The sequence below is a fragment of the Apus apus genome, chromosome 1 (assembly GCF_020740795.1).
Source record: "Apus apus isolate bApuApu2 chromosome 1, bApuApu2.pri.cur, whole genome shotgun sequence".
Lineage (NCBI taxonomy): Eukaryota > Metazoa > Chordata > Aves > Apodiformes > Apodidae > Apus > Apus apus.
Window position 1 is genome coordinate 142564705 of NC_067282.1, and position 16048 is coordinate 142580752.

The window sequence follows — 16048 nt, forward strand, 5'->3', positions numbered from 1 at the left end:
TGCAGTGGTAATGATACATCCTTAATAGTATGCTTCCTCATGCAGGCCTCTTCAGTATGACAAACAGAACTAACTCCCCTCTTATTACCCCCACAGTGCAGTCAGAGAAATTTAAAAGGCCACCCAATTCAAAACTGGGCAGAAAGTGAACCAGGGGTGGAGCCAGCATTCACTACTCGCTGCTGCTCTCACATCAAGGAGTAGATATTTTTCCTCCTCTGCCTCTCTTAGTACGTTCCAGAAATCATCAGAGGTGCTGTATCTGGATGGGGTGAGACCCCAGCCACAGTTTTCCAGCCACCAAACCTCCAAGCATCACTAGTCCTACCACTTGACAGTGCTGAGCCTCTGCTAGATTATTGCAGGCCCTCTGAGGAGAGACAGAAATGACAGGGCTGCTCATATTAAGAGGGAAACACACTGCTGGGAAATGCATCAAGGGGTGCTGGATAGGGAGTGGGAACAGTGAAGTTCCTGCAGAGTGGGGATGGAGAGGCATGGAGGATGGGGTTCCTGCTGGTGCAGCCAGGAACAGAGTGGGCTGGCAATTCCTATACAGTGCAGGGAGGAAGGGAAGAGGTTTCCATACTTACTCAAGGACATCCCTGTTGAACTGTTTCTTGCTGTTGCCCAGGAACTCCCCAATCATCTGGCGGCTGAGACCTTTCCGCTGGAGCAGGAAGTGTGCCACACCAATGGGGGTGTCCGGGATGAAGCCTCGGGAGATCAGGAACTGAATCCCTTTGTCTGGGTTTCTGAAAGGAAAGGACAGAGACACAGTGAGCTTACATGTTCCCTTTGAGGCATTACTGCCCCTGGTTCACCTGATGGCTTGCAGCAATGCAGCTCTCAGTGTATGCATGGGTACCTATGAGTTAATGTGTGTGGCAGGGATGGGATTGGTGGGGGCAAGGAAAAGTGACTTGGGGGAGTCCCCCCCAGTTGCTGCTGAGGACAAAAGGATGCCATGGGACCTGCTGTGTCACTTGCAGCACCTACTGTAACCTGGCCATCACAAGTGCCATCCCACTGCCACAAAGGATTCTGCTGCATGATACCAGCCTTATAGGTGACTCTTCTGCTATCTGTCTGCTCCAGAGTCAAAGTTTCTTGTATCCTCCCTGCCCCAGCTTGGTTTGTGTAGAATCCCTGTGAGGACAATTTTAACAGTGTGTCCCAGACAGACAGCACAGGCAGTATCAGTACATTCAGCAGCTCCAAACGCAACCCAGAAAGAGCTGTCCTCAAGACCAGGGGTGAGAGATGGGCATGTGACCCGTCGCTTTAGGGGACCTGGGGTTGCACCTGCTGTACGGCAGAAAAAGGCAAAGGGTAAAACATGGCTGTGAAGAGACTTTGCTGCCACAGTTCATGGAAAAATGAGACTCAAGACACAAAGGGGGATGACCAAAGGTGGGCACTTTTTCCTTAAAAGTAATTATCTTTTTCATACATTTTTAGTGCTCAGTGTTGAGTGACACTTGATGCCTTCCCCACCTGAGTCTGGCATTGGCCACCTGAACAGAAATCCCATGCTCAGATTCGCTGATCCTTTCCTCCACTTCCACCACCCTCAGCTGTGTCTTTATTCCCTTCTCTATTGATTTCCCCCTCAGGCAGAAATCTCTGTGTGTGGGTGGATGAGAGCAGGCACCTGGAGAATGCCTTGTCAGAGCTGGGAAAGCACTGAAAGCAGCTCCCAGACAGTGGGTTTTTCTCCCTCTGAGCCTGTGAGTGACTCTGAGAACAGGCCTGGTGTTGAGTGGGCCTGGCTGCTTAGCTGTGGGAGTGATTTTCTGCTTGCTGGTGTGCCAGTGTCTGTGACCACATATGCAGTTCTTTGGGGGTAGCGTGTGTCTCAAAAAGCACACGCGTTTGTGTGTCTACGTCCTGTACATGCAGATTTCTCTTGCACCATATATGTTCATCACAGCCCCTCTGCGTAGTTTAGCTTTCACCTCATGTCTCCTATAAGTACATATGCTTCTGTGTATCCTGGGAGTGGCTGTGAGCCTATGTGGGGCCTGCCCCACAGTACAGACAGGAATGAGTGTGTATGTGTGTTCTGTGCAGGAGGTTTTCTTCCTCTATTTCAGTCTGCTCCACTGAAGGGTGTCTGTCATTATGCACTCTTGCTGAGGGGAATAAGTGTTTCCAGATGCCTTTGGTTCTCTGAGCTTGTGAGTGGGAAGAGGTAGGAGGGCAGCTTCTTCATGAAAGGATGCCATACTTCTATCATTAACCCAAATTCAGGGATCTTTGTCAAGGCTCAAGGAGTTTGCTCTGGCAGTTCCTGGGGTGATGAAAGGATAGGATGAGAACTCAGAGCACGTGAATGCATGATATGCACAGGCACAGACTGTGACACTGTCAGGTGGTGAAGGATGTGGGTGAGCAACATATGTCTAGCTATAAGGGGATCAGCATTCAGGATGATGGCCTGCTCCTTACACAGGCCTCATGGGTATACAAAAAGTAGGCAGGCCTGAAATAGTTCAGTTTATTCTGTAATGTCACAAATAAAATATCCTGGGCAGTGTAGCATCCTTTGGGAGAGTGGCTGGGAGTACAAGTTAGCCCATTCAATTTACAAACAGGAGAGCTGCAAGATCTGATATTGAAATTTACAGGCCTTTTTCAGAGAAAAGAAAAAGTGCACCTACTGTATTATCACACAGATTTCCTGATTCACCTTTGAAGAGCACAAGCAAAATTGTCTGCTAAAGTGCAAAGGTCATATGGTCAGGGCTAAAGTCAAGCTAAGCTACTGAGATACCCAAAATCCACCTCCACCTGCACATTTTGGCATTTGGTAGGGGACAGTATGGTGTTCACAGCACGAAGATGATCTCAGCTACACTAGTGTGACTCCAAAGCCACTGGACTGGAGTTGAATAAGGTCTGAAAAATCAGCTCACCCAGTGGCACAGATGTGCAGATTTCAGTAGAGATGGCATACACAATGCAAAAGGATGTAGAATAAAACAGTCTAGCTGTGACAGCTCTCCTGCACTGCCTAGACCATAACTCAAATATACTTCCACATATTGTTCTTCAAATAACAGCAGCCTTTCATCAGTTTTTCCTGGCATTCATTCTGTTCCTGACAAAATCCTGATAGCAATACAGAATCTCTGTCACTGAACATCTGCAGATGTATCCCATGTACTGCAGCATGCGGCTTGTACCCAGATGTGCTGCAGACACCTCCACTTCCATGTCTCCTGTGCCTGGTGTCTGCTATTTTCCTTAGTGTTGCAGGAGTTTTAAGCACAGCCAGCAAATGCTGCGGGATTCCTCTTGTCCTGCTGGCTTCCCCTCTGCCCACGCAGCCAGCTGCCCACACACACTGAGTTATTACAGCAGTGCTGCATAATGAAGCACTCTCCATTCCAGGGATTCCACCCCCTCACTGTGGAGTGGGGAGGGGGACAGTGCCACCACAGCACAGCATTGATGTGTTCCCAGGGGCCTGCTCCGAGTCAGAGCGCTCCTTTCTGGAAATGCAATGCCAGATAGACTATGGCAGATGCTGCTAGCAACTGGAAGCTTTCAGCTCTTGGTCCAGGGAAGGGATCAGCAAAAAGGATGTGTGTGCACACAGACAGCTTTGGTTCCATGCCCTGAGGGTTGGTGCCCACGTTGCAAACCCTACAGTGGTAAACTGGCTCCTTGTTAGAAATTGTCAGGGAAACCAGCAACCAAATAACTGCAGGAAGCTGAATGGCCTCCCCAGCCCCTTGGATGGAGGTACAGTACAGTGTCTAAGTGACACGTCACTTAGATCCTGCTCAGAGAATAAAACACAGGTTTCACTCCCGAGAGTTAACAGGTCAGTTCCGTCCCTTCCTGTCCTCCAAACTTTTGTCAAGAGAACGGAACCTTACAGATTTTCACACATCATTTCAGTAGCTAGTTTCCAGGGAGCAGGGGAGGCCTGGCTAGGAAGCTTTGTTATGGAGTGCCACAGTAAGTCTTGTATCCCACAGGGACCTGCAAGATGCAGACAACTTAGGTCACTGAATGAAGGAGGACAGCAGAGCTGCTTCCCCAAAACAGACCTGGTGCTGCTAATCTGTCCTATGAACGTGTGCCAGGCAGACTGGGGGATGGGGAGAGGCTGGGAAAAAGCATTTTCACTCCTGCTTTATCTTCACACTGGTGTTCATGTCAAATGTGCAGGAACCAAAAGAAAGCACACAGGGTGGAGGGAGATCTGCCAAGCACAGCTGAGAATACTGAAACTCTTAGTAGCAGAGATGTGAGCCCCACATCCCCCTTCCAGATGTACTAGCACAAACACCAGAACATGTGTGGACCTTGTGTGGTTATGATCTCCATCATAACCAACACCACCTGTGGCTGGTGCCTGTGTTCTCTCCTTTCAGCCTGTTTGTGTTCATCAGGCAAATCTGTGTGCCCAGAGCGTGACTTTGATATATATACATGGACCCACCTGTTCACAACATGATCTCAGAGGTAGTAAAATGTCCTCCTCAGTTCTATAAGAGTCACAAATCTGTCTGCTCTATCACTTCAGTTGTGAATGTGCTCTGAGCCCAGCCCTAAAAACCTCTCTTCCTCCTCCTGGAGTCCACAGCCTCCATACTACACATACATAAATTCTGTGCATTGCCCCCTTGTCTGTGCAAACCTTCTGCCTAGGACTGTGTAACCTTTAGTCCTTGCTCTGACCAAAAGGCCCACAAAAATGTGTGGCAAAATATTCTTCTCGTATGGGTACAATAAACCCCCAGCAACTTAATCTGGGGACTCAAATGGAAACCAAAACAGCATAAGATGAGAGTGTGATGATGGAGCAAAACCCAATATTTCTCATGGCTTGCTTTGAGGAGAAAAGTATCATTGAAAGGCAACAAGCAAATCTAAAGCTCCTTATAGAAGCTCAGCTGCTTTTTGGCAATCCAAAATAGACTATGTGTGACCCCTCAACCTCTTCTGATGGTAATCTCTGGGCTTCTCTGATTTTGCTTTCACACCTACAGCCTTTTCATAGGATATCAGAATGAGATGACTAAATCCAGTCTGTCATCAGGTGAAAACCTACCCAAGTAACAGAAGGAAAATGACACCCAGAGCACTCGTACTAGGCTAGCTAAGCTCAGCTCTACTTCTGTCCCTCTCTCTTTACTTGGACATGCTCCATGTTAAGTAACCAGGGCTGGGTTTCCATCCCCAGCTATGCTCGCTCCTTTGCAACAGCACGGAGAAGGAGCCTAGATCCCAGGCTCAGCTGGCAAATGCCAAATGGACAGCAACTGAGACTGAAGGTTGAGAATCCAGGAGAGTGTGGGCACTACTCATGGGGCACTGGGCTTGTTCCTCTTTTGGGCAGTAGATCAGGACAGCAGTTGGGGCACCTCAGGGAGAAAGCTTCTGGGCATCTAACCTGTGGTCTGCATTGCAAACCCAAGGGGTCATGCCCTTGAATATGAAAGAACTTCCCTGGAGATGGATCTAGACCAAGAGCCTGCCACCCCCTGATCCTGTGAGGCATGAAACAGGCTAGGAAACATGAAGGAGGAAGAGTCACTTACATATTAAAGAGGTTCAGCCCAATGCGATAGAGGCGCTTCCTCATGGTGTCTGTGGAAAGTGTGGGGGACTTGCAGCTAGCTGGGTTCTCGCAGTGGTACCTTGGGAGGCTGAGAATCATAGCCTGCAATGCTTCTTTTGAGGACACCTCAGAGGCTGACTTGGCTGAAGTGGAGGTGCTGCTGCTGCTCAGCTGCTCTGAGTTGTCTGCATTCTCTGACTCAGAGCCTTTGCTTTGCCCCATCTCATTGCTAGCATCAAACTGGAGCTTCTGCACTGCCATCTCTCCAGGCTCAGCACTGCTGTCTCCTGTGCCATTAGTACTGACATTCACCTCGGTGAAAGTGTGGCTGTTCTGGAGAGCTCTGGACTCAGGCAAGCTCTCTGGGGCAGCCGGTGGTCCACTGGTTTCTCCCTCCCCTTCTCCTGGGCTTTCTTCAGCCTTGATAGCTTGAGAGAGCTCAGCCTGGGCATTGCTGCTGAGGCAGTTTGCCATAGACACCGAGGTAGACGATGAGACAGAGATGTTCTTGTTGTCGATCTGGACTGTGACATCTCGAAAAGCCATCATGAGAGTGCTGCTGCTCTTGGGTAGGGTATCTGGCAGAAGCCCTTCCTCCTTCTCCTTGTCCTGCAGCTCAGTTTCTAAGTCTTGGTTTGGCTGCATTGAGCTGGCACTGAAAGTCTCTCTTATCTGGTATGAGCCCCCATCTTGCAGTGAGCACATGGTCTTCAGGCTCCAGGTGCTGAGGGCATCATCAATAGACTTGGCCAGGGACTGAACTTGTTCTGTGAAGGAGTCCTCCAGCTCAGTCAGTGCCCCACTGATGGTAGCTGGCAAAGACGGGGACCTCACTAGGGGGATGCCCACAAAGTTGTAACCCTCCACCAGGGCTTTCTCAGCAGAGAAGCTCTCTGAGTTCTGGACCCGGACTTTCCTCAGAGAGATGCGGCGAGGCATGCGGCTCTCCAGCAGTGAGTTGCGGATCTTCTCAAAGTTCTTGCTGAGCTGGTACTGCCGGAAAGCAGTCTGGATGGTGCAGGCTGCCCTGCGAGACACCAGGTGACCTCCATATTTGTGCTCTAGCATTTCGATCTGAAAGACATACAAACAGGAGAGGTTACTTTTTTTGTTAATTGACTTCCAGCGGCTTTCTGTGACCCTAGTTCCTACACTGATTAGTCTGTAATGACTGTTGGAGGAACTTCTGACACTGATTAGAATTTTTCTGCCCTGCTATGCCCTTGATTTCAATAGAAGGCCCGCCTTTGGGTCTGGCTAACATGGTCATGCCTCCTCCTAGAGTGCCAGCCACACAAGCAGGAGCCTGGAGATGCCCTTCCCTTGCAGACCCACTTTTGATGGCCTTTAGGGCAAGCTCATCACAGTAAATAGTGTTCCAGATATGTGTCTTTCTGCTCAACAGTGCTCTGGTAATGTCAAGCATCATCCCTCGCTTCAAAGTGTTACTAATGCTCCTCCCCTCCTCAGTCACTTTAGGAAATACTCTCAGGGAAAGGAGAAATCATTCAGAAAAATGAAAGAAAAGCTAATTCTTAAATGCAGAAAATGCTGGCTTGATCATAGGAACTAGTGAGAAACATCTGCTTCCATAGAAGTTAGTGGAGGCTGGATTTGTTAAGTGTTTTTAAAGAGCACTCAGAATTCCAAAGTGTCTTCCTTTCTGATATCTGAGTTTTTCAGGTGTCAGCCACCACTGAAATGAAAACTATCCAAGAAAGAAACAACAACTCTTAGTTTGAAAGGTAAGAAAGTCTAATTTTAAATGTTTAGACAAGGTATTAAAAACAAGTAACAGGAGGATTTACTCCTTCCGGAGCTGGTAACAACAAGCATACGTGTAAATACATACATACACACACAGCTAAGTGGTATTTCAACAGGCTTCAACAAAGCAAGTATGTATGGTAATTTCTCTTCCATAGTCTAATGTTTATATTTCCTGGTAACCCCCTCACTCTTCCTCTGCACCTGGACCTTCACTAATGTGCTACCAGTGGATTTTAGATTACTTGGTTCCAGTGAGTGACTGCCAGGAGACAGGGGAGACAGTGCAAAGATGATGGTGGATGATGGGATTTAAAAAAAAACCAAGGATGAACTCAAATTACCTTAACTGATGAACTATGAGCTAAACTCTACACGGTTGGCATTTCACAGGGCAGAGTGCAGGTGCAGACTGTAGTGTTTATGTGTGTGTGCACATATGGAAAAGCCAAAAAAAGGTGAAATGCAGGACTGGGAGTCCTGGTAAAATCAGTTCGGAATTAACAGAGGTTTGACTACATCACTCCTGTGGTGAGCATGAGCTCATTAGCAGATCTGAAGGATTTTACTGTCTGCGTCCTTATCCCCAGACAGATACCACTTGCTCATCACTGTGGCTTGCTGGCCCCGTACTCACAGGATGAAGGACTGAGCTCACAGAAGGTCTGAGTTTAAGTGCAAACTGTTTTTGTAGTCATAGGGAGACTGAGGCATGAGCCTCAGTTTGTAGAGTCATGTCATGTAATCTGCTTCTTTCTTCTTTTCCTTTTTGGTAACACTACGTAATTTGCAGAAAAAAACCATCAGTGACTGATCTAGAGACAAGTGAAGGCCTGGAATGACAGCTATGAGAAGTGCAAATCACACACAGAATCACAGAATCTTAGAGGTTGGAAGGGACCTCAAAAGGTCACCCAGTCCAACCCCCCTGCCAGAGTAGGATCACCTAGATTACATCACACAGGAACATATCCAGGTGGGTTTTGAATGTCTCCAGAGAAGGAGACTCCACAACCTCTTGGGGCAGCCTGTTCCAGTGCTCTGTGACTCACCTCTGGCATCTTTCCAGTACTAACTCCTCTGGAAGTAGGGAGAGGTGGTATGACCTTGGGAGATGACAGGAAGAGAGGAACAACATGACCCCAGACATTCTGTCCCTGCACTGGTATCTTGGCTGCTGAAGAAAGTTTTGAAGGCCTTGCCCACTGGCACCCCATTGCCCCAGGCAGCAACAGGTCTAAGGATCCAGCTGCACTGGATGAGAGGCTGCCATTTCTGCAAGGGAGCATGGGACAAACACATCCTTTTATAGGTCTCTGGCTAGAAATGAAGTGGGGACCCTCTGCCTTGTGTTCAGACATAAGGTAGGCTTCTGTTTTCTGTTTGCTTTGCCCCTGAATTCTCATCTGTCCAAATCAAGCATCAAAGCCCAGCACTGAGAACTACTAGCAATTTGTTTAGCAATGGGGTTGACCACTGCAGTTGTAGAGACAGCTGGCTCAGAGTTCTGCTTATCCCTAATTAAAAAAAAACACATTGGCCTAATACTTGCCCTGCTGCCCTCCCAGAAATGGTCTGCAGAACTGGTGCTAAAAATCACCCACACAATGATCATAGATTCAGGTTCGTTTACCCCAAGACCTGTCAGTAGGCTTTTTGGATAAACAAGGTCTCTGCTTATCCCTAGAGTTTGATGTGGCAGGAAAGAGGAATACAGAGACAAGAAGAAATTCAGGGTAGCAAGCAGAAGGGTTTTGCTGGGATTCTTTGTCCTTCTTTCCAAAACGACCCTCCTTAAAAACCAGCACTTCTGCCACACTTCTTCAAAGCTGGCCTTCCTGGAAAGAGGCTGAGTTATTCCTTGGCCCTTCTCTTCAGGAGAAAGGCTCATGCAGACAAATACAAATTAAACCAATAACCTGTACAGGCCCTACCCAGACAGTTATCTCTGACAACTGACCGTAAGCACTTAATATAATGGTCTGGTTAATCAAAATGTAGAGCTAATTGTGTTGGGAGGGAAAGAGGAACAAATGGGAGGGACAGACACAGCTGTCTGAGGGACAGAATAATAAATGGTAAGATGCAAAATAAGGCAGAAGTGACTTACAATTATCTGAGGTTTCCAAGGAGGTGACAACCATTCCAAAACCATGAAATTCATATGCTCTGATCTTATTAGAGGCCAAGACAAGATGTCATTGCTGTTCTGAAGTAAAAGGCCAGTTTATCTCATGGAAGGACAGTTCCCAAAAAGGCAGACTTTAATAACTACTAAGAGGAGAGAGCTTTCTGAAAGTCTAAATGAGCGGTGCAACCTGTCAGTGCCTTGATAAGACATTGCCAGCTTTTTGCAGTCCATTATCTCAGGCCTCCCAAAGGGATAAGGCATTAAGGAGCAGAACAAGATGTAAAGTGAGAGGACTCCCAACGTAGGCTATTCTCCAGTTCATACCAGGTCTGCAAGGAAAGGTTCTGAATGTGGTCCACTGCCATCTGGCCCTGTACAAAGTAAGGGGAGTCCTACTGTGTCTTGCAGCTGGGATAACAAGGATCAGGGACTGGTCCAAAGGATGCTTGAGAAAAATGGCAAAGCCAGAAGCAACCCCCCCAATAGCGAAATGCCCTCCCCACCCTTGCTTGGTAGGAGTGGGTCTCTGTCTCTCTCTCCTTGATGTTGACCATCCATTTACTGTTTACTGATGTCTGAGACACTCACATTTGCTATCAGGTTGAGCTAAATGATACTCCAGAGGAATTAAGGATTTAACACAGCTGTTGGCCTGTTTTCTTCCTCTCAAGAGGAGGAAAGGGCATCCATTAGTACCACAGCAATCTCAGGTAATGGAGATGTATGTCTGGCTTGCTGGAGGAATCTTCTCTTCCCATTTGAGAGGTGAGAAAGGCCAGACATGATTGGCCCTCTCTCACTCCTAATAAACCCTATGAATCACAAGTAATTGCCTACTTAAAGCCACTCTTCTCTGGGGAATGATCTGACAGCCAGCACCAAAGGAAGGGAAGAGCAGGAGGGGGCTGGTGGGATTTCAAAGAATAATCAGCTTAATACATTTCTGGGTCTCAATATGAACACTCAGTCTGAGCAATTCAGGCCTTGAGGCTGAATTAGAAATGGCTGGGAAATATCCATTGCCATGAGGGATTGCACATGAAGGGAGCTTTAACAAGGTCAGCCTAAGGCAAGCCAAAGTGCCAGACCTGGATATGGCGAAACATTTGAGTTTGGCTTTGTTGCCCATAGTAATAAATACATAAATCTGCTAGAAGAGAATGGGCTTGATCTTATTTTTAGTTAGCACTGTTTTTCCACCCAGGTTGCCATTGAGCATGGCGACATGCCACCATGTTAGCAAGAAGAGTGACAGAATCTGAGTCACTCAAATCAATGCATGCTTTGTAAAAAATGAAAAAGAACATACAGAGCACACATGGTCTCCATCACCTATTCTTAAGACCTTTCCCTCACACCAGCCTTTCATAAGAGATGGACATTTCGGTAAGGGCCATGTGTTAATGGGACATTTTCCTTAATCTTTGGGACATCTGCCACCCTTCAGCACAGCAGAAGAGTATGTACAGCTGAAAGCATACTCCTCTCTCCTGTAATCCCCTCCATTTTCCCAACATTACAACAGAGCCTAAACAAAGAGGAATTTCAGCACTTGAGTTTGCTTTCCGACTTCCCAGCATAGTGTACTTCTGCTCTGCATCCTGTCAGCATCCTCTCTTTCATGGGATAGAGAGCAGAGAGCCGTGAGCAGACTCTCCAACCCTCTAGTATGATGCTGAGGGGCAATGACTGATAGATGATCAGCACCCTCAAACCCTGCAGAAGAGAATGTCTGTCTGCTACTCTCCTTCCTTACCAGTTCTAAGTCCTCTTCTGAAATCTAAATGTAACTTCAACTGCATTATGAGGCTAAAAACACATCCTTCCATCCATTTTTTCTTACTGGAAGTTCTGTTATTTATTTCAATTTGTGCTATGACCAGGGAACTACTGGGACAGTGCTGTGAGAGTCACCCTTACTCCCATTCAGGAGAACTACCTGACAAGTAAGTTGATAGGAATACCTATGAAAACACACACCAGAGTGCAAGACTGGAAGAATTAATACTCTTCACTCCCTGAAAATCTCCCCTTCCAGAGTTGGAGGCAATCCACTGAGGACATCCATCAGGCTGAAAGAGCACACATACTATAAGCCCCCTTTGCTGTGTGAAAAGTGGTTTCACCTATGAGATAGGCTAGATCCCTGCAAGGTCACTACTGTGAGGCACCAGAATTTAATGAATGAGCAGCTAGCATATCTCTCTGTCTCACAGCAGAGAGGTCTGGCCTCTGCTGCAAGAACAGTGATAGGACAACATAACCTTCAAGCTAAAATAACACAGGACAGACACTCCCCAGGACAAATTAGAGCAGCTCTAGGACATCATGGAGGTTAAGCCCATATATATATAGCAGCCAAGATCTGGCCCACCCTGAAGACATGTCACATTAGTTTGTGAAGGCAGTTAATGAGTGTCTCTTGTTTCCTTTCCTGGTGTGGAGCAAGAATTCTGTCCAAGTTGAGTATGCAGTATTTTGAGAAAGACAGAGCTAAAGAGCCAAGGTCTCTTTTCTGCTCAGGAATTTATTGGGCCATTGATCTGACATGTATGTTTAAGGACAGCAGCAATGCCTTGAGGGAAGTGGCAGAGAGATGTCTCAGAAGCAGCAGCTTCTTTTGTGGGAATCTCATTAGCTGAGAGCCTTCATCTGCAATAGCCCAGCTCCCACTGAATTCTCCTACTGAATGTAATCTGGACACTGTCGCTAGTGCTTGCTTATCCTCCTCATCTCACATAGGACAACAGGAAATGGCATGAGGGAAGGTTGATTGGATATCAGGAAAAAATTATTCACCAAAAGGCTAGTCAAGCACTGGAACAGGCAGTCCAAGAAAGTGGTGGAGTCACCACCCCTGAAGGTATTTAAAAGACCTGTAGATGTGGTGCTTAGGGACATGGTTTAGTGGTGGACTTGGCAGTGCACTAGCTTAACAGTTGGACTTGATGAACTTAAAGGTCATTTCCAACCAAAACAATTCCATGATTCTGTGATTCTACTGCAGGGTCTGCATATGAAACAGCCTCTGGTTGAGCTGCCATTCCAGAGAAAAGCTGGAAACAGTTCTTTAGGTTTTGTTTCACACAACAGCCCTCTTCGGCTGTAATCTGCAAAGATGCAGGGTAGGGAGGGCATGTTCCACCTCACTGCCTTTGAGTGAGCAGGCCAGCTGCTATTAGTCCCTGTCCTGCTATCTCCTGCTGGGAGTCCATCAGGAGATGCAGCTAGTAGACTGGGTAGACTTCTATTTTGGAGCTGGGCTGTAGCCTCAGGCACAAGAAGCAAGGCATTCAAGAAGGGAATAATTTTCTCTTAGCCTAGTAAATCGGCCTATCTCTTAACCATCCATCACCAGATGGAAGACAGTGGTGGTAGCAATACACAAATATCATGGCAGTCACCATGCAGGACATTCATTGAATTGAGCCATTTCCCCTTAAAGCTCATGCTTTGAAGAAGACAATGTGGAAGTGCACTGGGGGCCTGCCCAGGGTGACTCAAGAGGGCAAGATGGCTCTTGGAAACCTCTCCCATGAGGGATGTCTTTTGGGACAACCGGTTCCTGGGAGCCCTACAGGCATTGTGTGCTTGTGAGCAAGGCAGCACTTCCGGATGCTGCAGCTCTTGGCTGCCCACAACCAGTCTCTAAGCCTACAGCCGCAACTGAGTATCTGGGTCCGTTTTGGACCACAGAACCCCAGCAAGGAGGAGCAGAGCCCAGCAGGTTTGAGTGAAAGGGTGTAGCAGTCAGGTGTAGGGGAGCTACTTCCCCCATGCAGCCAAAGGGCTGGCCTCTTCAGGCAGGGCAAAAGCAAAGGACTACTTGCTGCAAGACTTCCCACCACAGTGCCAACGCAGTCCCGCCCACCCAGTCCCCTTCTCCCGCAGCCTGAGGAGGAAGCCTCTGTACCTGTTTATTCTTTAGGTCAAGGGAGAGCTCATAATCGGAGGCAGCTGCATGGGAACACGAGGCCGCCCCTTTGCTGCGCTGCACCCTCACTGGGGAGCCCGTGTGGTGGAGGCTCGCCTTCTGCACCAGCGGGGAACACCCCGCTGCCTGCTCTTCTTGGAGCTCCGCATGCTGGGCTCTTAGCGTCAGGGTGTCGGACCTGCCTTCCTGGCCACTCTGTCTGCCGGCCTCCTTCGGATCCTCCGTTTCACACTCGGCTTTCTTGCTTGTGGAACCGCTGGGATCGTCACTGTGAACAAAATGCAACGTTTCGCTTTTTTTATTTGGTTTTATTATATTTTATTTATTACTGTGTTTGTTGTTGTTCACTCTACTCATTCGCTGAGCTGCATTTTGAATGTGTAGGGAGCCTGGGCTGTGAGGGGGTCTCTCTCAGTGATGGATCAGGACTTCAGGTTGATGCAGCCACAGCTTTGGCCAGTCCCGCCCTGAGAGCAGGCACCTGTGCTGCACACGCTGCACAAACCAGACCTGTTGGAGCTGCCTGGCTGCCTCTGCTCGAGGTGCTGCAGTTGGAGGTGAGGGGCCAAGGAGGGTGTCATGGCCTACAGGCACCTCTCCTGCTCCCTGGGACAGCTAGCAGCCAGCAGTTACCCCTGTGCCCTTGCTGACTATTGCTTAGCTTCTCCCTGTGCATCCCAGCGTCCCATCTGGCACGAAGCCTGGCTCCCAAGGATCCAGCTTTCCCCTGGAGTTTCTAAGTGTGTGTGGGAAATGGTGCAGGGGCAGCTGGAATGTTGCAGAGTTTCTAGAGGAACTCTTGGAGAGCTGAGCATGTAACAGAGCCAGCCAGCACTGAGATCCTGACTCTTTAAACCACGTCTGCAATACAGCCCTATCAGACTGCAGAACTTCCTAGAAAAAAAGCCAATTCTTTCTGACCCACAGGACAGATTGCTGTGCCACTGCTACCTTCTGCAGACAGGAAAACACCCTGTTCTCCTGTCAGCCACAGCAGTAATTGTGTGAAACCAGAGCCCGACAACAGTGCACTCTAAGACAGTTGACATACTGCTCCAGACAGGATGGGATTAGCATATGTCTGATTGAAGTGCTGAGGAAACCTGTCGTTAACCTCCCTTGCTGAATATTTAAAAAAATAATCCAATTTTGAACAAATGTTGGTATTCTGGGGTACTGTGTGAGCCACAGGAGTGTTTATTCATTGTTACATTAGTCTCCTTCCAGCCGCTACAGAGAAATAACTTAGGGTTTCCAAGAGTGTGCAGGCTGGTCCACACGGACTCTGGGTGTTACCACACCATGTACATCAGGTACAGCTCAACTGGTTTCCAGGGGATGAGCATTTAGCTGAGAGCAACATCTATTCTGGAAATAATTACGACAGAACCAATACATTTAATTCCATTGTAACCAAGGATATGTACTGCCTCCCATATTTAAAAACCATTAAAGAATTTAATTCACTTCTGAGTCATATGTCTTTCTCTTGGATTTGCTCCACATACAACCAGTTCTTCTGTCATCTAGATAACAAATAATTTTATGATTGGTATTGATGTCAGAGCTAAGTCAGGGAAATTAGATATGATTTTCTGTAGTGCCCAAATTACTTAGAAACATTTAAGTCTCATTTTCAAAAGTGCTGTAAGCACTTAAGTGCCCAAGTCTTCTATCTGTAAATAGACTTTGCCTTCTAAGCCTCAGAGCACTTCTGCATACTTACTAGTACTTTAAAAGAACTTTTATTCTCTCCCATGGCAGCTTTTCTGTTAAGTAGATTTAGCAATCAAATTTAGAAATATTCCCAGTTTCTGAAAGGGCTCCAAATCTGATGAGCCAAAGACTTCAGAACTTAAGAAAGACAAAGGATTTAAAGGTAGAAAGTTTCTTCTTTTACACACATGCATGTAGTCACCAGTTAGACTAAAAAAATAAATTTACAGAAGAAACCAGTCCAGTACATAAATGTTATTTAACCAACCTGGTTAAAGTATATTAAAATGACACATCTGTATAAACATCAATCAAGAAATGACACCATTAAAATGAGGCATAAAACTGTCCTTTTAGGTTATAAAATCTTTCCTTATTCTATTCCTCATACTTTATCAGTGAACATTCTTTTTTCTACACCTAAAGATGTATAGGTAAAGTATGTACCCATTTTAAACTCCTTCTGTTCTTTGTCCATCCACATTGCAGGAATCATTAATAAAAGGCTTTTCCCTTACAGCTCTCACTGTAACATTTTTATTGGCAGCCTCTCTTCTAACCATTCTAATTTTAACCAGCAGAGCAGTAATTTTTATCCTCAGCCCAGGTGAATATAGATTTGATCATGTTTTCGTTGAAGTGCATGTCAAAAGCCTCACAAGTATTTCAGTGGGAACCAAACTGTGCCCTACAAAGCTAGATGCATAAGCTCTGATTCAGCAAGCCACGTACCCCAAATTGCTCTGCTGAGTCAAGGTCACAGAGCACAGTGTGCTATGCAGACTTTCTTTAGGGCAGATCAGAGCCTGAGGCAGTAGACTAGGGAGCTAGTTGACTTGCCTTGGAGCATAAATGGACTCTAAATGACAGCAAATATTCCCTGATGTGATGGTCCACTTGCACATATGCTTAACTCTGTTTT

General features: G+C 47.0%; 1 protein-coding gene across 3 annotated transcripts in view; it reads right to left on the minus strand.

Moving 5' to 3' along the window:
- IQSEC3 (IQ motif and Sec7 domain ArfGEF 3) overlaps nt 1-16048 on the minus strand; it is a 100323-nt gene that overhangs the window by 22412 nt on the left and 61863 nt on the right. For 2 of the 3 annotated variants that reach the window (XM_051641790.1, XM_051641782.1), the window contains exons 1-3: nt 13390-13424; nt 5559-6652; nt 594-755 (exon numbers count right to left, since the gene is read on the minus strand). In XM_051641790.1, the coding sequence (XP_051497750.1) occupies nt 594-755; nt 5559-6646 (1250 nt within the window). In that variant the 5' untranslated portion in view covers nt 6647-6652; nt 13390-13424. Of the gene's footprint in view, nt 1-593; nt 756-5558; nt 6653-13389; nt 13679-16048 lie in introns of those variants that run through there. The other variant, XM_051641773.1, reaches the window with a different exon arrangement.